General features: G+C 36.8%; 1 protein-coding gene across 1 annotated transcript in view; it reads left to right on the top strand.

Annotated features, from left to right (window-relative positions):
* Window positions 1-21,992, top strand: part of LOC129668970 (uncharacterized) — a gene marked incomplete at its 5' end in the record, with an annotated part of 287,543 nt that overhangs the window by 10,419 nt on the left and 255,132 nt on the right. Inside the window, 1 exon segment of the mRNA XM_055597009.1 lies at window positions 1,899-1,986. Within this exon segment, the coding sequence (XP_055452984.1) occupies window positions 1,899-1,986 (88 nt within the window).

The following is a 21,992-nucleotide window of genomic DNA, read 5'->3' as shown; positions in this document are numbered from 1 at the left end:
AAAGGATAGATTCTGGCTCTCTGACTTCTGCCCATGAATAGTTCCTATTCTTTTTTGTTTTGAGATGCTTAGCTTTTAAGAATGACTTTGTACAGTATACAAAATATTGATTTCATAAGCACTATAATCTGATAAGATAGAGCATCATTTTAATGTTACATTATTATTATATTTTAATGTTACATTATTAGTAAAAAGATATCTTTTTAAGTTTATTGTAGATGTTTTGGGATTTTAAAAGCTTTTTTTTCAGTATGATGAAAAAAAAAGGAGGCCATAGACTCTATTGTTGACACTTATGTCACTCTGTTATGTTTCTTTTTTTTGCCATTTAAAATGTGAATAGTTTTGCTAATTTGAAGTAGAAAAAAAGTAAAAATTTATTTTAGGGCAACATAGCAACTTAAGTATAACTACCTCAAATTCTACTTTTAAGTAATATAAATTGACCATGTTTGTGGTGAAAATTAAGATGTTCAGTAGAATTATGGAGTTGTTTCCATTTCTTCAAAAATGTTGGCTTAAAAATAAGTGAAATGAAAATGGCTCAATAATTTGACCATATTTATCATATTCTGGACAGAGTTACAGATAATAATCCTATGGATCTTCAAAAGTACCTTTACCATATAAGTTTTAAAGCTTAATTATATAGCTAGTTAATGCTCTTAAATAAATTTATTATAGCTTTTAAATAAAAAAGTAACTTGAGTCTTTGCCTGTGTAACAATCTTTAGAAGTAGGTCTCAAAAATAGCATTTGTTCAAACATCAATCATAGTAATCTCCTAAAAATTTATAGGGGATTATATATTCCTTTTTTCTACTGATATATAAAGATAAAATTTAAGTTTCCTAGTGGGAATATATATAAATTCATCAGTACAGTGCTTTCTAATTTGTTTTACAGAGACAGCCTAAAAAGTATTGTCCATTTTGAAAGTTATATGTTGGAAGAGTTTTGAATACAATGTTGTACATGTGCAAAGGCAACAGTCTTCAACTGAATTACTCCTCACCTTATACCTATTATTCAGATGAAGTAGAGAGTACTTTCACCATAAAACAGTATGGGTTTTTTGTTTTTTTTTTTGTCATCTCATGAAGGGCTCTCAATAACAGAAGACTAAAAGTTATGTTTGATATAAATAAGAAGTCCCAAACTTTTCATTTAGCTGTGATACATTAAATTACCTTAAATTATTATTTTTTTATTTATGTTCAACAATAAATAGCAAATGCAGTCTTTTGTTAATGTCATGGTTCATTTTTTGTGGATAATATATTTTACATATAATATAAATAAATAATAGTATATATTAATGGGTTTATTATATATTATATATAAATGATGTAAAAATGATTATTATAAACTCATTATATATTATAACATATAATATTAATGGGTTTTACATTATATAAATATATATTGTTTTATTAACTATATTATAAATATATAGTATAATAAGAACCCATTATTATTATATATTATATAGGAAATATTATATATATTATATGTAATAATGGGTTTATTCTCGATCCATTCCTCCTTTCATTTTTTATTATAATCAATCACCTGTATAGTATGTAAATTAAGAAAAAGGAAATATTAAAAGATAATCTACTCAAATTTTAACCTTTTTTCTAATAATTTGAACACAGGAATAATTATAACAAACTGTATTCTTACTATCTTCCCCATTTTGGTATCACAGAAATGTCACATTTATTAAATTTCTTCCATGCTGCATATAATATTTGATGTTCTTGAATTTAGCTGTTTATTTTATCTAAAACTCTGTAATTTTTAAAAATAATTTTCAATTTCCTAAGGATTAGAGATAATGTATTCAAAGAAACTCAGGTTGATGAAATCTTTTTATTACCCTTCCCTGGCAGGCCACCATTTGATTGCATGTCAGAATTTTCCAGTCTGAAAAATCATCTCACTAAAAATATCATATTACTGAGATATTTCTCTGAACAGGTAAGATACAGTTTGTTGTGCTGTTCTCCGTTCATATTCCTGCAGATTTACTTATCAAGCCCATTACATTTATCTTCAATGACATTCATACAAACTGTCTTTTCTTTATCATCCCTCTTGTCAACACTGAGATGCAGGCCTAGATTTTGTTATAATTAGATAAAATATTTAGTAATCAAATTGAGTTGGCACCTCAAATTCCTTTTTCATTGTATCAGAATTTACCCTAATTGCTAGATTCTTCTAAATAACTATTGGACTTACTTAAATCTGTCAAATGATCACTGTTCTTTAGTAAGGATCATAGAAACATGGTAATCTAGTAATAAGTATCATGTAATCATAAAATCTCTCTCTCTCCATAATATATATTTTATTTGGTAGTATATCTTAAATTATATTCAGTAATTTTTAATTTTCATTCAAAATCAGTATCAAATGCAATCATTTTTTTCAACATTCATCTACTTGTGGACAATATAGTTAGTTTATGTTTGACTCTTTCCTCCTTTCATTTTTATATAATTGATCATTTAGATAATAAGTTATGAAGAGAAAGAAAATTTTAAAATAACCAACTTAACCTTTAATATTTTTACAATAATTTAAATATAGTTTGCTACAAATTATTTTATTCAAATATATGTACATATATGCCACTTACATTACCATCAAAATGTTTTAATCACTTCTTAAATGTTTCATGTTTATTTCACTCAGTGTTAAACTTTTCATCATAGTATCTTCCATCTAGAATTTACTACTGTAGCTTCTCCTATTACTCAAATATAGTTGATATTTTAAGAAATAATTGATTCATTCATCCATTAATCATTCATGTATTCATTCATTTGTATAAACTTTGATTCTTTCAAGCTATTCTCTATTAATCCATGAAACAGGTCAACTTCTCTTTTTATAATTCCATTAGCTACTAAATTGAGATACAGGGTGATCAGTGTTGAATAAAAAAAGCAAAGATTAATTAATTAATTAAAGATTAATTTGTGTAAGATGGACCATGAATTGGCATACTCTGCTTTGTTGAGTTATTTTAATTTCATAGCCATTTGAAGTCTTTCTTATATATAAACATTTTAGGATTGATAAAAGAGAAGAATAAGACAGAATTATTTCCTTCAAAGTTTATTAAAATAATGAAATAATTCAGTAAAATATTACAGTTTTAAAGTTTGTATGAGGTATTAACTGGGTTTTAAACATCCCAAGACCAAGTTTTATGCTATACCATTTTATATTAAGATTGTTATCATAATGTTCATACATAATCATTTTCCAAATAAAAGTTTGGTGGCTATCGATTCTTGTGGATCCAGCTATTTGGTAGGCTGAGCCAAGAGGAATACTTGATCCTAGGAATTCATAGCCAACTTGGATAGCATGGTGACATCCTGTTTGGTGGGTGGGGACTGGGAATGATGATTGAACATGCCAGAAAGCCTTATCATCACTTTTAATTTTTCCATATTTATTGTATTTGTTTCTATAGAAGATTGAAGATTGGTTACACATGAAAATTTTCAGTAGTTATGGTTCATATTTACATAATAATCAGTGTCTGGTAAATATTGTTCTATGGTATGAATATAATAATTCACAATCTCTTTATCCTTCTTAGAAACTTTTGCCAACATGAAGTTTCTTCTTTCAGAGGAGAGTATAAAATACAAAAAGATCATTAAGTATAGAGCTAACTAAGGACCAACTAATTTCTCTATTTTATAAATATTTACTTTTTACTATGTACACATTTGTGTTTGTATATGTAAACACCAGTACTCATGGAGGCCAGAATTATCAGATTCCATTGTAGCTAGGGTTATAGGTAGTTGTGTGCTATATGATGCAGGTGCTAGAAATTGAACTCAGGTCTTCTGCAAGAGCACTCTGCACTCTCAACAACGGAGCATTTTCTCCAATTCCTATTTTCTCTATTCATATCAGAGTCATGTTTCTAAAGATCCTGTTCTTAACATGATCCATACCATATTAGAGAAAATTTTATATATCATGAAAATTCTCAAAATTATGGTGCAACGTCATAGAAAATCACACCAACATGGTTATTAGGCAGAGTGTCTGACAAGAAAACCTAGAACTTCTAGAGGAAAATATAAATAAAACCCTTGGGTATTGACATTAGAACAGTTAAAGTAGAGTAGAATTTAAAGTCTGAAATCTCATAGATAAGGAAAATAAGGGAAAGTAGGAGTGAGAGAACCCACATTTGGTGTGCCTTTTATCTTATGAGATATTTGTCTACAAGGAACTCCTTTTTAATTATTTTTTTTACATATCCCAGTTGTAGTCCCTCCCTCATTCCCTCCTAATCCTACCCTCCCTCCCTCATCTCCTCCAGTGTCCCTCTCTAAGTCCACTGATGGGAGAGGTCTTCTTCCCCTTCCATCTTACCCTAGCTTATCAGGTCTCATCAGGACTGGCTGCAATGTCCTCCTCTGTGACCTAGTAAGGCTGCCCCGCCTCAGAGGGAGGTGATCAAAGAACCAGCCACTGAGTTCATGTCAGAGACAGTTCCTGTTCCCCTTGAACTCTTTATCCATAGGGGAACTTTTAGTTAGAAGGTCCACCATCTGAAATTTTACATTTTGGAATTTTTCAATAATATCTTAAAAGGATGCAGTTACACTTAATTTCATTCCCCACAGAACTTTAAATTAGTGACAAGTTCTGATGACAGTGTCCTTTGTTTTACAGAAACTTTTCACTTTCATGAGGTCCCATTTATTGATGGTTGATCTTAGGACCTACACTGTTGGTGTTCTATTCAAGAAGTTGTCTCCTCTGCCAATGAGTTCAAGGCTCTTCTCCATTTTTATTTCCTCTAACAGATTTAGTGTGTTTGGTTTTATGTTGAGGTCTTTGATCCACTTGGACTTTTATTTGCAATTTCTACATGTAGACATCCAATTAAACTAGCGCCATTTGTTGAAGACGCTCTCTTTTTTCCATTGTATGGTTTTGGCCTCTTTGTCAAAAATCAAGTATCCTTAGGTGTGTGGGTTTATTTCTGGGTCTTCTATTCAATTCCATTAAGCCACCATTCTGTTTCTATGCCAGGACCATGCAGTTTTTATTACTAATTCTCTATAGTACAGCTTGAGATCAGGTATGGAGATATCTCCAGAAGATCTGTTGTTGTACAGGATTGTTTTTGCAATTCTTTTTTTTTTTTCATTGAAAGCAATTTAGTCTTTTTTTCACTTTTTTACAATTTATTTATATTTTTATAAATTACAGTTTATTCACTTTGTATCCCCACTCTAGCCCCCTCTCTCCTCCCCTCCCAACTCCACTCTCCCTCCCTCATCTCTTCTGTGTTCCTACACAAAACCACTGATACGGGAGGTCCTTCTCCCTTTCTATCTGACCTTAGCCTATCAGACCTCCAGGGCCAGAATTTTTTGATCTGTTGCTTTCCTTGTGGAGCTCTTGTCCCCTTCAGGCCTTCCTAGCTCCCTGTTCTTTATAAGATTCCTTGCACTCTGCCCAAAGTTTGGCTTTGAGTCTCAGCATCAACTTTGATACTTTGCTGAGTAAAGTCTTTCAATGGACCTCTGTGACAGGCTCCCATCCTGTTCCCTGTTTTCTCTCTCTTCAGATGCACATCCCCTTTGCCTTTCTGCATGAGAATTGATCATCTTACCCAGGGTCCTCCACCTTGCTTAGCTTTTTTAGTTGTACAGATTTTAGTATGTTTATCTATATTATATGGCTAATATCTACTTGTAAGTGAGTATATACCATGTGTGTCTTTCTGCTTCTGGGATAACTCACTCAGTATGATCTTTTCTAGTAAATTGAGAATTTTTCTTTCAAGATCTGTAAAGAATTGTGTTATTCTGATGGGAATTGAATTGAATCTGTAGATTGCTTTTGGCAGGATGTCTATTTTCACTATGTTAATCCTATTAATCCATGAGCATGGGAGAACTTTCCATCTTCTGATATCTTCTTCAATTTCTTTCTTCAGAGACTTGAAGTTTATTCACAGTTGTTTTTCACTTGCTTGGTTAAAGTCACACCAAGGCACTTTATATTATTAGTGGCTATTGTGAAGGGCGTAGTTTCCCTAATTTCTTTCTCAGCCCTTTGATCTTTTGGATACAGGGCTACTGAATATACAACAAGGACATTTTCTCAACCATGTTTGTAGCAGCTTTATTCTTAATAGCCAGAACCTGGAAACAAACCAGATGTTCCTCAACTGAAGAATAGGTACAGAAATTGTGGTACATTTACACGATGAAATATTACTCAGCAATTAAAAACAAGGAAATCATGAATTTTGCAGACAAATGGTGGGAACTAAAAAATATTATCCTGAGTGAGGTATCTCAGAAGTAGAAAAACACACCTGGCATATACTCATTTATAAGTGGATATTAGCCATATAATATAGGATAAACATACTAAAATCTGTACACCTAAAGAAGCTAAGCAAGAAGGACGACCTACGCTAAGATGATCAATCCTCACTCAGAAAGACAAATGAGAGGGACAAAGAAGAGGGAGAAAACAGAGAACAGGATAGGAGCCTACCACAGAGGGCCTCTGAAAGACTCTACCGAGCAGGGTATCAAAGCAGATGCTGAGACTCATAGCAAAACTTTGGAAGAGTGCAGGGAATCTTATGAAAGAAGGGGAGATAGAAAGAGCTGGATGGGACAGGAGCTCCACAAGGAAAGCAACAGACCAAAAAATCTGGGCAAAGGGGTCTGAGATTGATACTCCAACCAAGAACCATACATGGAGATTAACTAGAACCCCTGCACAGATGTAGCTTATGGCAGGCAGCTCAGTATCCAAGTGAGTTTCCTAGTAATGGGAATAGGGACTGTCTCTGACATGAACTCAGTGTCTGGCTCTTTGATTACATCCCCCTGAGGGGAAAACAGCCTTACTAGGCCACAGAGGAAGACAATGCAGCCAGTCCTTATGAGACCTGATAGGTTAGGGTCAGTTGGAAAGGGAAGAGGACCTCCTCTCTCAGTGGACTTTGGGAGGGGCTTGGAAGGAGATTATGGGGAAAGGGTGGAATTGGGATAGGAGGAGAGAGGGGACTACACCTGGCATACAAAGTGAATAAAGTATAATTAATAAAAAATAAATAAATTTTAAAAATAGAAAGATTAAACATACAAAATACAAAAAAACAAAAAAAAAGTAGTGACAGTATGTAAGTGTTATGGTAAAGTTTCCCACAGGAATAAACTGTCTGAATTGGATCCAGTTCATAGTTCTTTATTAACTGGTAGTAGGGCCATACTTTAAAAGAGAATGCTGCCTCCTTCTGAGGCTATGTATCAAATTTTATACACTTCTTTGGGATGCAGCTTAAAGAGATATTTGTTGAGACAGAACAAACCCAATGTCCTATCTACAAGAGACAGAGAAATAAATCAGTGAACTAGGCAGTGCATGAGGTCAGGTGTTCCTCAAGCTTCTCAGACTACACTTTGACTATGGTATACATTCCTTCTTTAGAATATCTTTCTTCCAGAGAGCAGGCTGGAGTCCTCAAATGTTCTCAGAGATTCTATACTTGTGATCTAACAGTGACTAGTCGTTAGGTTACCCCTATTAGATGTCTGTCTTTTCTGATTCTCTTAAATGTATGTGTGTACTGTCGTGCCAGGCATTCATTGATTCTGTCCAATATAAGATCTAGACTTAGAAGTTTCTGTCTTGAAATGGTATGCCCACTTATTGGGTGATAGAATCCTAATGCTTGATAGTACTGGAGTCATACAGTCCTAATCCTGGATAGCACTGGAGTTCTCGCAACTGAGGTTTATCTTGTCATCCAGTAACAGGTAAGACCCAGAGACGTGAAACATCAGTCAAAAAGGACCATGAGTTCTTTATTTGTGGTCTGGAGTTCATGTAGGAATTTTAAAAAATTGAAGCTCCAGGACAAGAATTTTCATGTCAATTTCCTCTATTGGGGAGAAGTCCTACTCCTACAAAACCTTGAAAGATGGAGGGTTTCATAATAAAAGAATATTACTGTGTTAAATTGGAGAGTAGCCATTCTACCTCCCTCAGAATAAAAGTTGTTAGAACCATAATCTGAGAGATCATCAGACTTGTGTATGCAGATAAGGCCACTTGCAAAATAGTTAATGAGTGGTTGTTTGTTGTTCATGGAGGTTGGTTGCAGTTTGTTAGAAGTTGTGTTCAGTGAAGAAAGTAATTAGATTCAGGGATCTCTTTCTCCCTCCCCCATCTATCCTCCTTTTTCTCCTGTCTAGTGATAGTGGGTGCAACTGGGGGTGGGGATAAATGGTGGACAAAAGAAGTACCTACAAAGTAGGGAAAAAGTTACAATGAAGTTTATAATTCTCTTCTTACCTTTAGTCCCTCCCTTGTACTTCACCCATAATAGGCACGTATACGATTGCTCAGAAAATCATTTTAACTATAATTCATCTGTTATAAGTAGATGTATAAGATAAAGGAATGTGTAAAGTGTTTCTGAAGCTAAAGATTTTACTATGGGAAAGGGTACTGGCATTCTAAACATGCTCCCCCATATTTGAAACCTTGAATTTGTTTCAATCTGACCAAGACAGTATAGACTACTATCACCCATTGTCTCTTACATCTGTTTTTTTTTTTTTTTTTTTTTTTTTTTTGACCCTCAGCTGACTTATCTGGAGTTAGCTACCACTGTCTATGTTTTGTCTATATTTTGAACTCCACTTTACTGTGACTTTTGTCTTCATATATATGTCCTATTTCAGGGCCTTAGGCTTGCCCATTGATTGTTCTTTACATACATTATTTGGGTGCATAAGTATCAGTTTTTATGGGAACTATATTCTTTTTTTTTCTAATTTTATTTTTTCTTATCAGTTATATTTTATTAACTCTGTATCCCAGCCGTGTCCCGATCCCTCATTCCCTCCCAGTCCCTCCCTCCCTCCCTCATCTCCACCGTGCCCCTTGCCAAGTCCACTGATAGGGGGGACCTCCTCCCCATTCATCTGATCCTGTTTTATCAGGTATCTTCAGGACTGGCTGCAAAGCTCTCTTCTGTGGCCTAACAGGACTGCTCCTCCCTTGGGGGGTGGAGAGGCCAAAGAGCCAGTCATTGAGTTCCTGTTAGAAATAGTCCTTGTTCCCCTCACTATGGGAAACCAATTGGTTACTGAGCTACCACAGGCTACATCTGAGCAGAGGTTGTAGGTTACATTCATACATGGTCCTTGGTTGCATGTCAGTCTCAGAAAAGACCCTCTGCCCAGATATATTTGGTTCTTGTGGAGCTACTATCCTTTCCTCATCAGACTAACTCCACCTCTTTCTTATGATTCCCTGTACTCTGCCAAAGGTTTGGTCATGAGTCTTTGCTTTGAAAACACTGCTAGTTAGAGTCTTTCAAATGCGCTCAGTAGACTCCTGTCATATGTTCAATGCGCATCCCATCTGTCTTTCTAAACGAGGATTGATCATCTTACCCCATGTCCGCTCTCTTGATTATCTTTTTTTAGGTGTACAGATTTCATTATGTTTATCGTATCTTATAGGTCTATATAAGTGAGTATATACCGTGTTTGTCTTTCTCCTTCTGGGATATTTCACTCAGGATGATCTTTTCTAGATCCCACCATTTGCCTGCAAATTTCATGATTTCCTCCTTTTTGATTGCTGAGTAGTATTCCATTGTGTAAAAATACCACAATTTCTGTACCCATTCCTCCGTTGATGGACATCTGAGTTGTTTCCAGGATCTGGCTATTACAAATAAAGCTGCTATGAACATGGTTGAGCAAATATCCCTTTTGTGTACTTGAGCAAACTTTGGGTATATACCTAGCAGTGTAGTATAGCTGGGTCTTGAGGAAGCACTATTCCTAATTGTTTTAGAAAGCGCCAGGTAGATTTCCAGAGTGGTTGTACCAGTTTGCATTCCCACCAGCAGTGAAGGAGGGTTCCCCTTTCTCCACAACCTCTCCAGCATGTGTTGTCCCTTGAGTTTTTCATCTTGGCCATTCTGATGGGTGTAAGGTGATATCTCAGGGTTGTTTTCATTTGCATTTCCCTGATGGCTAATGAGGATGAGCATTTCTTTAAGTGTTTCTCTGCCATTCGATATTCCTCTACAGAGAGTTCTCTGTTTAGCTCTGTTCCCCATTTTTTAATTGGATTACTTTGTTTGCTGCTTTTCAGCTTCTTTAGTTCTTTGTATATACTGGATATGAGTCCTCTGTCAGATAAAGGGTTAGTGAAGATTCTTTCCCAATCTGTAGGCTGTCTTTTTGTTTTGATGACAGTGTCCTTTGCTTTACAGAAGCTTTTCAGTTTCATGAGGTCCCGTTTATTGATTGTTGCTCTTAGAGCCTGTGCTGTTGGTGTTCTGTTCAGGAAGTTGTCTCCTGTGCCAATGAGTTCTAGACTGTTCCCCACTTTTTCTTCTAACAGATTTAGAGTAGCTGGTTTTATGTTGAGGTCTTTGATCCACTTGGATTTTAGTTTTGTGCAGGGTGATAAATATAGATCTATTTTCATTTTTCTGCATGTGAATGTGCAGTTGGACCAGCACCATTTGTTGAAGATGCTGTCTTTTTTCCATTGAATGGTTTTGGGTTTTTTGTCAAAAATCAAGTATTCATAGTTATGGGGGTTTATTTCTGGGTCTTCTATGTGGTTCCATTAATCCTCCTTTCTGTTTTTATGCCAATACCATGCAGTTTTTATTACTTTTGCTCTGTAGTACAACTTGAGATCGGGGATGGAGATACCTCCAGATGATCTGTTGTTCTACAGGATTGTTTTGGAGATTCTGGGTTTTTTGTTTCTCCATATGAAACTGAGAATCTTTTTTTCAAGGTCTGTAAAGAATTGAGTTGGTATTTTGATGGGAATTGCATTGAATCTGTAGATTGCTTTTGGCAGGATGGCCATTTTCACAATGTTAATCCTACCAATCCATGAGCACGGGAGATCTTTCCATCTTCTGAGATCTTCTTCAATTTCTTTCTTCAGAGACTTGAAGTTTTTCTCAAACAGGTCTTTCACTTGCTTGGTTAGTGTCACCCCAAGGTACTTTATGTGGTTAGTGGCTATTGTGAAGGGTTTTGTTTCCCTAATTTCTTTCTTGTCCCTTTTGTCTTTGGTATACAGGAGGGCTTCTGATTTTTTTGAGTTGATTTTGTATCCTGCCATTTTGCTCAAGGTGTATATCAGCTGGAGGAGTTCTCTGGTTGAATTTTTGGGGTCGCTCATATATACTATCACATCATCTGCGAATAGTGACACTTTGACCTCTTCCTTTCTGATTTGTATCCCCTTGATCTCCTTTAGTTGTCTTATTGCTCTGGCTAGGACTTCAAGTACTATGTTGAAGAGGTATGGATGGGCAGCCTTGTCTTGTCCCTGATTTCAGTGGGATTGATTTAAGTTTCTCTCCATTGAGTTTTATGTTGGCTATAGGATTGCTGTATATTGCCTTTACTATGTTTAGATATGTGCCTTCTATTCCTGATCTCTTCAAGACTTTAAACATGAATGGGTGTTGGACTTTGTCAAATGCTTTTTCAGCATCTAAGGAGATGATCATGTGGTTTTTCTCCTTCAGTTTGTTCATGTGGTGGATTACATTGATGGATTTCCATATGTTGAACCACCCTTGCATGCCTGGGATGAAGCCTACTTGGTCATGGTGGATAATAACTTTGATGTGTTCTTGGATTCGGTTTGCAAGTATTTTATTGAGTATATTTGTGTCAATGTTCATAAGAGAGATAGGTCTTAAGTTCTCTTTTTATTTTGGGTCTTTGTGTCGTTTAGGTATCAGGGTGACAATTGCTTCATAGAATGAGTTTGGTAATGTTCCTTCTGTTTCTATTTTGTGGAATAGTTTGAGGAGAATTGGTGTGATCACTTCTTTGAAGGTCTGGTAGAATTGCGTGCTGAAACCAACTGGCGAAGGGCTTTTTTTTTTTTTTTGAGGGGAGACTGTGAATGACTGCTTCAATTTCCTTGGGGGATATAGGGCTGTTCAGTCTTTCTACCTGATTTGACTTAATGTTGGAAGATGGAATCTATCAAGAAAATTGTCCATTTCATTTAGGTTTTCCAATTTTGTGGCATATAGGCTTTTGTAGTATGACCTAATGATTGTTTGAATTTCCTCAGTGTCTGTAGTTATGTCACCCTTTTCATCTCAGATTTTGTTGATTTGGATAGATTCTCTCTGCTTTTTAGTTAGTTTGGCTAAGGGTTTGTCTATCTTGTTGATTTTCTCAAAGAACCAGCTTTTTGTTTCCTTGATTCTTTGAATGGTTTTATTTGTTTCTAATTTTTTATTTCAGCCCTGAGTTTGATTATTTCCAGCCATCTGCTCCTCTGGGGGGAATCTGCTTCTCTTTTTTCTAGGGTTTTCAGTTGGGCCATTAAGTTGTTTGTATGTGATGTTATGAATTTTTTCTTGCAGGCACTTAGTGCTACAAATTTTCCTCTGAGCACTGCTTTCAATGTTTCCCATAAATTTGGGTATGTTGTGTCTTCATTTTCTTTGAATTCTAGGAAGTCTTTAATTTCTTTCTTTATTTCTTCCTTAACCCAGCTGTCGTTGAGTAACAAGTTGTTCAGTTTCCATGTGCATGTAGGCTGTTTGTTATTTCTGTTATTGTTGAGGTCCAGCTTAAGTCCATGGTGGTCAGATAGAATACAAGGGATTATTTCAATCTTTTTGTATCTGTTGAGGCTTGCTTTATGACCAACTATATGGTCTATTTTGGAGAAGGTGCCATGTGATGCTGAAAAGAAGGTATACTCTTTTGAGTTTGGATGAAAAGATCTGTAGACTTCTATTAGGTCCATTTGATTTAGGGTTTCTGTAAGTGTTTTTATTTCCCTATTTGTTTTCTGTCTGTTTGATCTGTCCCTTGGTGAGAGTGGAGTGTTGAAGTCTCCCACTATTAGGGTTTTAGGATCAATGTGTGATTTAAGCTTTAATATTGTTTCATTTACGAATGTAGGTGCTCTTGTATTTGGGGCATAGATATTCAAAATTGTGATGTCCTGTTGTTGGATTTTTCCTTTGATGAGAATATAGTGGCCCTCCTTATCTTTTTTGATTAACTTGGGTTGAAAGTTTATTTTATTAGATATTAGGATGGCTACTCCCGCTTGTTTTCTGGAACCATTTGCTTGAAAGACATTTTTCCAGCCCTTTACTCTGAGGTAGTGTTTATCTTTGTTGCATAGGTGTGTTTCTTGGATGCAACAGAATGATGGATCCTGTTTCTGCAACCATTCTGTTAGTTTGTGTCTTTTTATTGGGGAGTTGAATCTGTTGATGTTGATAGAAACTAGTGATCAACAATTGTTACTTACTTTAGATGTGGGGTTGGTGGTGTCACTGAGTTTCATTGCTTGTATTCTTTTGTTTTTTTTTTTTTGTTGTTGTTGTGTAATTATTTATTTCCTCTGTTTCCTTAGATGTAGTTGTTTTCTTTGGTTTGGAGTTTCCCTTCTAGTAACTTCTGTAGAGCTTGGTTACTATGTAGATGTTTTTTAAATTTGGTTTTGTCTTGGAATATTTTGAATTCTCCATCTATATTGATTGAAAGTTTTGCTGGGTATAGTAGTCTGGGTTGGAATCTGTGGTCCCTTAAGGACTGTATGATTTCTGTCCAGGTCCTTCTGGCTTTCATAGTTTCTGCTGAGAAATCTGGTGTGATTCTGATAGGTCTACCTTCATATGTTACTTGGCCTTTTTCCCTTGCTGCTTTTAGAATTTTTTCTTTGTTTTGTAGGTTCAGTGTTTTGATTATGATGTGACGTGAAGAATTTCTTTTCTGGTCTAGTCTACTTGGTGTTTTGTAGGCCTCTTGTATGTTTATGGCCATCTCCTTCTTTAAGTTGGGAAAGGTTTCTTCTATAATTTTCTTGAAAACTATTTTCCAGACCTTTGAGCCTGATGTCTTCTTTTTCTTCTACTCCTATTATTCTTAGGTTTTGTCTTTTCATGGTGTCCTTGATTTCTTGGATGTTTTGTGTTTGGAACTTTTCTGATTTTATTTTTTCTTTGAGAGCCGTGTCAATTTCTGCAAGTGTATCTTTGGCTCCTAAGATTCTTTCTTCCATCTCTTGTATTCTGTTGGTGATGCTTACCTTTGTAGTTCCTGATCTTTTCTCTATGTTCTCCAGCTCCTGGTTTTTCCCTATTTGTGTTTTCTTTATTGATTCTAATTCTCTTTTCATGTCTTGCACCATTTCCTTCATCTGTTTGAATGTGGACTCCTGCTTTTCAATGCGGCTTCTATTTTTTTTTGTCCGTTTCCTCTCTATGTATCACTAATTGTGCCTCTACTTCTTTGGGTATAATTGCCTCTATTTCTATGAGAGCTTTGTTTATTTCTTCTTTATTTTTAATTTAATTTTATTTTTTTCTTATCAGTTACATTTTATTAACTCTGTATCCCAGCCATGTCCCGATCCCTCATTCCCTCCCAGTCCCTCCCTCATCTCCACCGTGCCCCTTGCCAAGTCCACTGATAGGGGGAACCTTCTCCCCATTCATCCGATCCTGTTTTATCAGGTATCTTCAGGACTGGCTGCAAAGCTCTCCTCTGTGGCCTAACAAGACTGCTCCTCCCTTGGGGGGTGGGGAGGTCAAAAAGCCTGCCATTGAGTTCCTGTCAGAGATAGTCCCTGTTCCCCTTACTATGGGAAACCAATTGGTTACGGAGCTACCACAGGCTACATTTGAGCAGAGGTTCTAGGTTACATTCATACATGGTCCTTGGTTGCATGTCAGTCTCAGAAAAGACCCTGTGCCCAGATATGTTTGGTCCTTGTGGAGCTCCTATCCTTTCCTCATCAGACTAACTCCCCTTCTTTCTTATGATTCCCTGTACTCTGCCAAAGGTTTGGTCATGAGTCTTTGCTTTGAAAACACTGCTAGTTAGAGTTTTTCAAATGCGCTCAGTAGACTCCTGTCAATGTTTAATGTGGATCCCATCTGTCTTTCAAAAGGAGGATTGATCATCTTACCCCATGTCCGCTCTCTTGATTATCTTTTTTAGGTATATAGATTTCATTATGTTTATCATATCTTATAGGTCTATATAAGTGAGTATATACCGTGTTTGTCTTTCTCCTTCTGGTATATTTCACTCAGGATGATCTTTTCTAGATCCCACCATTTGCCTGCAAATTTCATGATTTCCTCCTTTTTGCTTGCTGAGTAGAATTCCATTGTGTAAAAATACCACAATTTCTGTACCCATTCTTCTGTTGATGGACATCTGGGTTGTTTCCAGGTTCTGGCTATTACAAATAAAGCTGCTATAAACATGGTTGAGCAAATATCTCTTTTGTGTACTTGAGCAAACTTTGGGTATATACCTAGCAGTGTAGTATAGCTGGGTCTTGAAAAAGCACTATTCCTAATTGTCTTAGAAAGCGCCAGATAGATTTCCAGAGTGGTTGAACCAGTTTACATTTCCACTAGCAGTGGAGGAGGGTTCCCCTTTCTCCACAACCTCTCCAGCATGTGTTGTCCCTTGAGTTTTTCATCTTGGCCATTCTGATGGGTGTAAGGTGATATCTCAGGGTTGTTTTCATTTGCATTTCCCTGATGGCTAATGAGGATGAGCATTTCTTTAAGTGTTTCTCTGCCATTCGATATTCCTCTGTCGAGAATTCTCTGTTTAGCTCTGTTCCCCATTTTTTAATTGGATTACTTTGTTTGCTGCTTTTCAGCTTCTTTAGTTCTTTGTATATACTGGATATGAGTCCTCTGTCAGATAAAGGGTTAGTGAAGATTCTTTCCCAATCTGTAGGCAGGCGTTTTGTTTTGATGACAGTGTCCTTTGCTTTACAGAAGATTTTCAGTTTCATGAGGTCCCGTTTATTGATTGTTACTCTTAGACCCTGTGCTGTTGGTGTTCTGTTCAGGAAATTGTCTCCTGTGCCAATGAGTTCTAGGCTGTTCCCCACTTTTTCTTCTAACAGATTTAGAGTATCTGGTTTTATGTTGAGGTCTTTGATCCACTTGGACTTTAGTTTTGTGCAGGGTGATAAATATAGATCTATTTTCATTTTTCTGCATGTGAATGTGCAGTTGGACCAGCACCATTTGTTGAAGATGCTGTCTTTTTTCCATTGAATGGTTTTGGCTTCTTTGTCAAATATCGAGTATTCATAGGTGTGTGAGTTTATTTCTGGGTCTTCTATGCGGTTCCATTGATCCTCCTTTCTGTTTCTATGCCAATACCATGCAGTTTTTATTACTATTGCTCTGTAGTACAACTTGAGATCGGGGATGGAGATACCTCCAGATGATCTGTTGTTGTACAGGATTGTTTTGGAGATTCTGGGTTTTTTGTTTCTCCATATGAAGCTGAGAATCTTTTTTTCAAGGTCTGTAAAGAATTGAGTTGGTATTTTGATGGGAAGTTCATTTCTTCTTTATTTGCCTTCATTTGTGTGGACATTTCTTTGAGAGCTTTGTGCATTTCTTCTCTGTTTTCCTCAATTTTCGTGGTCATTTCTCTGAGAGCACGATTTGTTTCTTCTTGGTTAGTCTCGATTTCTTTGGCTATTTCTCTGAGGGCTCTGTTCATTTCATCTTTATGGGCCTCTAATAGCTGGAGAAACATAGTTTTGAGGTCGTTTTCTTGTATATCTAGTGAATTGAAGTGTCCATTGTTTTGTGGGGTTGCTGGTGAGGTCATTATGTCCTGATTTTTGTTGGGAGTGTTCTTACATCTGCCTCTAGCCATCTGGTTATTTATAATCCTCACTGTTTGTTCCTCGAGATTGTAGTTCGGGCTATGATCCTCTCTTTCTGTTTTCTGGACTGTTTTTTCAGGAAGATGAGAGAGGTTCACTGGTTTGGGAGTGTGCACTGTGGTTTCATTTTTGCCTAAGTAAGGAATGTGACGCTGGCGCTATTCACATGCGCTTTTAGAGGGCACAGTGTGCACGCGTGGATTCTCTGACTATTGCAGTGGCCTGCAAGCCACTATTACGCAGTTCTGACTGAGATCCAGGGATTGTTTGCCTGGATTAGCCTGGTGGACCCGCAAGGCAGAGGCTTCAATGTTGGGGTCGCTATCCCATGAATCCCTATGATGCCCACACTAGGGGTGTGGGTGGCAGGGATCTCATCTGGTTGCTTCTGTGGAGAGGCCCTGGGTCTGGGGCAAACTTTCCCTAGAAGGCTCACTCACTCTTGCAGGACCAGTTGGAATGCACACTGCAGGACTCGGTGTCCACCTTTCCTGTGTGCTGCCTCTTTGTCCTTTCCCTCTGCCAGGAGGGGTTATGTTGACTGGTCCCTAGGTGGCGCGGGAAAGAGTTAGGTTGAGTGTACTCAATCCCAGATCCCGGGCCCAGATCTCTCTGCCTGGTGGTAGAATCTATGTTTGCTGATCCAGAGAGAGAGATCCAAAGCTTGGGTTTCTCTGCTAGGGGCCGCTGGGTGAGCTGGAGAGAGGGTGCTGTGTCCTTGGCAGGCTGCCTCTCTGTCCTTCCCCTCTGACCTTCCCCTCTGCTAGGGCAAGCTTATGGAGGTGATCTCAGGGGAGTGCCAGCAGGGGTTGGGGCTTCTCAGTTGGATCCTGAGCCGGCGTTTCTCTGCCAGGGGTCGGGGGGGGGGGGGGGCCGGTGATAGAACTTGCTGCTAGACCTTATTGCGCTGGACCCAGGAGAATCTCAGGACGTGTAGAATGACCACAGTCCCAGATCCCGAGCTGTAGTTTGTTTGCTAAGAGCAGCTGGCAGCACTGGCGTTCAGCACTGTGAAGCCACTGTGCGCCTCTTTATCCTTCTGCTCCGCCGTGCTGCAGGGTTATGGCAGTGTTTGGGGGAGTGCCCAAAAGGATTGGGTTTTCTCAGCCCCGATCTCGGGTTGGGGTACAGACAATGTAGTCTGTGGCAGATTCTGCTGGCCGCCTCCTGCCTCCTCCGAAGAGGGAGTAGGGATTTTGAGCTGGGCGTGCAGTTTAGCAGCTGTAATCCGTGCATGGCGGGAGCTCAGTTGTGATGGTGGTAGGTACCTGCCGTGGTTGGAGAGACCTTCCAGGGAAAGACTGGGTGACCCGTGATCAGTCTTGCAACTTTCCTTCCCCGTGTGGTTTTTTTGCGACTGGGACTCTCAGCCTCAGGCACCCTTGTGCCCACTGATCAGCCTGGGAAAGTGATCGGGACATGCAGGCTTGCAGCACCAGCCCAGAGACCCAAAGCCCGTGTTAGCCGGGTTCTCTTCCGGGTTCTGGCTGGGCAGCCGAGAGTGGACCCGACCGATTCCCACACTGTGGGAGCCTCCCTTCACCTGGGAACACGATAGCTGTTGTTTTAGGGCCCAGAGTTCAGTCTCCTGGTCGCTGCACGGAGTGTGTTGTCCCGCTTCTCAGACAAGGTGTTCTCCCGGCGCCGCCATCTTGGCCGTCCTTGGGAACTATATTCTTGCTTAACAAAATAAGAGATTTTCCCACTTCATCAGTTTGAGTGTTGGAATTTTAGTTATTTACCACCACGCCATGGTAAATTTAATAATTAGTCAAGCAAATTTGTTCAGTTTTTAAGGATTTTTCTTTAGTACTCTGTATCCCTTGCATCTCCATATGAATTTTAAGGTTCAAATAAAAAGAGATGAATTAAAATATATTGGATCAGTTGATAAATTTTTACCTTTTTTCCATCTTAATACCATTAATTCTTTCAATCCATTTGAACAAAGCAGATATTTCCATTTATGTAGATCTTATGTAATTTCTTTCAATGATATTTTTTCAGTGCTTGTAAGTAAATCTTAATATACTTCCTTATTAAATTTATTTCTAAGTATTTTATGTCCAAAGATAGATTAAATGGAATAGTTTTTGTAACTTAAACGAACTCTGAGAGTGTTCGTTGCTGGTTTATAGAAGCAGAATTAATCTTGTATAGCTGGATCCTGAGGAAGTGCTATTCCTAGTTGTGTGAGGAAGTGACAGATTGATTTCCAGAGTGGTTGTACATAATTTTATTGTAAAATTAAGATATGATCCATTCCTGTATTTTGTCAAAAATGGTACAAAATTTTTAATAAAATCACATTTAACTTAATTGCTGTTCATAGTTCGCTGTGTCATCAAAATTGATAGTTTTCTTTGAGTCAACACAGAATCAGACATAGATTAACTGTAAAAAATTATCAGGTTCTATCAAGTATTGATATTATTCCAAAAGCCAAAGTGTTTAATTGAGTATATTAATAACTGGAAATGAAATTACAGAAGTTGATTAGATTTTACAATTGATAGCCATTTTAGCATTAAATTGCATTGCTAAATAATCACTTCCAAATAAACTTTAGATGAAAGCTCATTACTTGCATAGATAAATGGTTTCTGGAAAATTTATGTTTTCATTGCAAATATATGAAAGCTTAAACGTGCTTCTAGTATTGTAGATCAGGCACAGAAAATGTATGTGCACATTTCTGTGGGAATAATTATCTTAGAGCTTGCTCTCAATTTGGTCAACAGTGTGTGTATGTGAGAGAGAGAGAGACAGAGAAACAGAGACAGAGAGTGATGGAGAGCAAGCCATATTTACATTACTTGTGAGTCAAACAGTATTAATCATTGAGATGACTTTAATACTATGTTGCTCTAAAAGCATTTCTTTGTAATTTGGGTTAAATTCATTATGCATTTCAGTATCTGCAGTAAAAGTTAATTCCCAGTTCACATTTGCTAACAAGATTTTTAGGCAGTTCTTTGCATTCAGAAATATAACAAAACTGGCACTGAGTGTAAAAAAAAAAATGCCCAGTGAATCTAAGATTGATTTTTCTAACAAGAAAACCACAAATGAATGTTAATTCCACTAAAGCGAATAACTATAATTGTTAATTCCCCTGAAGCTGTAACACATGATAAATACAAATTGTTCTTGTACTTCAGGATGAATAAAAACCAAAGGTTTTAAGTAGCATGTATTTTTTCTAAGCTTCCCAAATTTATCTAAATAAACTGTTTTCTGCAAACATATATTTTTGGTAATTCCATTTTAACACATTGAGTTAATTCCACTTAAGCCTTATTGAATTAGTGTTTTCTCAATTTGAGAATCTTGCTTGTTGTTCTGTGTAATTTTCCTTCACTTTAAACTCAGATTTGACTCATTATATAAATTTCAGCAGCAAAACAGTTTTGTAATATCTATTAACTCATAAGGAACTAAGAAAATACTTAAAATTATACTTATTTCTTAGTTAGTTATTGACATTATTCCATTTTTTCTCAATTTTTCATCAACTGCTCTGCTCACATTTATTTCACTGCTACATGAGATCATTAACTCTCCATTAATAAATACTTCTCTTTGATTTTATTACAAATGAGTCATTTACAAAGTTGCTGTAGTTGGCGGGTCAATTTTCTTTTGCTTTTGCTAAGAAATTTGGTTAGGATTAAATGTGACATTAAATTTTCAATTTTAATTGTTTTTCCTTTGACCTTGAAATATTTTATGAGGAATTACATTTCGAAATATCAGCTTCTCTTTAGACCCAGTTACACGTGCATGTGTGCACACACACAATATACAAAAATGTATCCTGTAATTTGGTAATGATAGAGTCTCTTCTTTGGTTTAAAAGTATGAAATTGAAAGTATAAATGTTTTCCATTTTCTTTTTTAAAAATTTATTTATTTATTACAGTTTATTCCCTACTTTTCACCTAGTATTTGGCTGTGAGTCTCAGCATCTATTTTGATCCATTGCTGGTTAGAACCTCTCAGAGGACAGGTATGCTAGGCTCCTGTCTGGGAGTACAGCATAATATATATATTTATCTATCTATCTATCTATCTATCTATCTATCTATCTATCTATCTATTTATTTATTTATTTTATTTGTTTACTGTAGTCGTTTCTTCACCAAACAAACTATATATTGGGCCACAGGATAAGACATGAAGCATTCTTAAAAAAATGATACATGAAACCAAAGGAACTGTGTTATAAATCAGTAACATGTGGTACCTTTGAATTTCATGAGTATTTGCAATCTTTTTCCCAAACCATGTTTTTATTCTTTTTCCCACAGCTTATGTATTCCAGCAAACTCTTTCAAGCAGTACCAAAAAAATCACAATGTAGTTATTCTATTTTCCTTTAAGTGAATGATTACAATGAATATATGTAAAAAAAACCATGTTCCCCAGTGTCCTCACAGGATCAAATGTTTTACGTATTGTAGGTGGAAAACAAATATGAAAAACAAGTTATTATTCCACAGAACCCGTATACATTTGTAGCTAAGTGATTTGTTATATATTAAGAGACTATCTACAAGCAAGGTAATTTCTCAGCCAGTTTTTCTTTACTGGCAGGGTGCAGTTTGCACTTACAAAGAAAGAACCAATTATCTTAAAAAGTAATCTTATAAAATCTTAAAACAACCACAAATATAAACTTTCTTAATGGTGTCAAGGGTTGACTCTCTCCCATGGAGTGGTTATCAGGTTGGGCCAAGCATTTGGTAGACATCATCACCTCCATATCTGCTCTATCTTATCCCTGCACATCTTGTAGGATAGGTAAATTTTGGGTAGAAGTTTCTGTGGGTGGATTGGTGTTTCCCTCCCTCTACTAGAAGTCCTCTTTAGCTAAAGGGTATCCTCTTCAGTCTCCATGACCTTTGCTACTAGGAATCTCAGCTAGAGCCAATCTCATATACTCCGAGAAGCCTTCCCTGTCCTAGGTCTCCAGCTTAGCACGTTCTCCACCCTAATTTTTCTCTCTTCAACAACTTTAGCTGTCTACTCTATTTCCCCTTCTGAGAAAGATATAAGCATCCTCAGTTGTGTCCTCCTTGTTACTTATTTTCTTTGGGTCTGTGAATTGTATTAAGTTTATCCTGTACTATATGGCTAAAATCTGCTTATGAGTGAGTGCATACCCTGGGTGTCTTTCCGAGCCTCTGTTACCTCACTCAAGATGATCTTTCTTA

The sequence above is a fragment of the Psammomys obesus genome, unplaced genomic scaffold (assembly GCF_907164565.1).
Source record: "Psammomys obesus unplaced genomic scaffold, mPsaObe1.curated_primary_1811, whole genome shotgun sequence".
NCBI classification, from domain to species: domain Eukaryota; kingdom Metazoa; phylum Chordata; class Mammalia; order Rodentia; family Muridae; genus Psammomys; species Psammomys obesus.
Note: the sequence above shows the minus strand (reverse complement) of the source record. Positions and strands in the feature narration are given on the sequence as shown.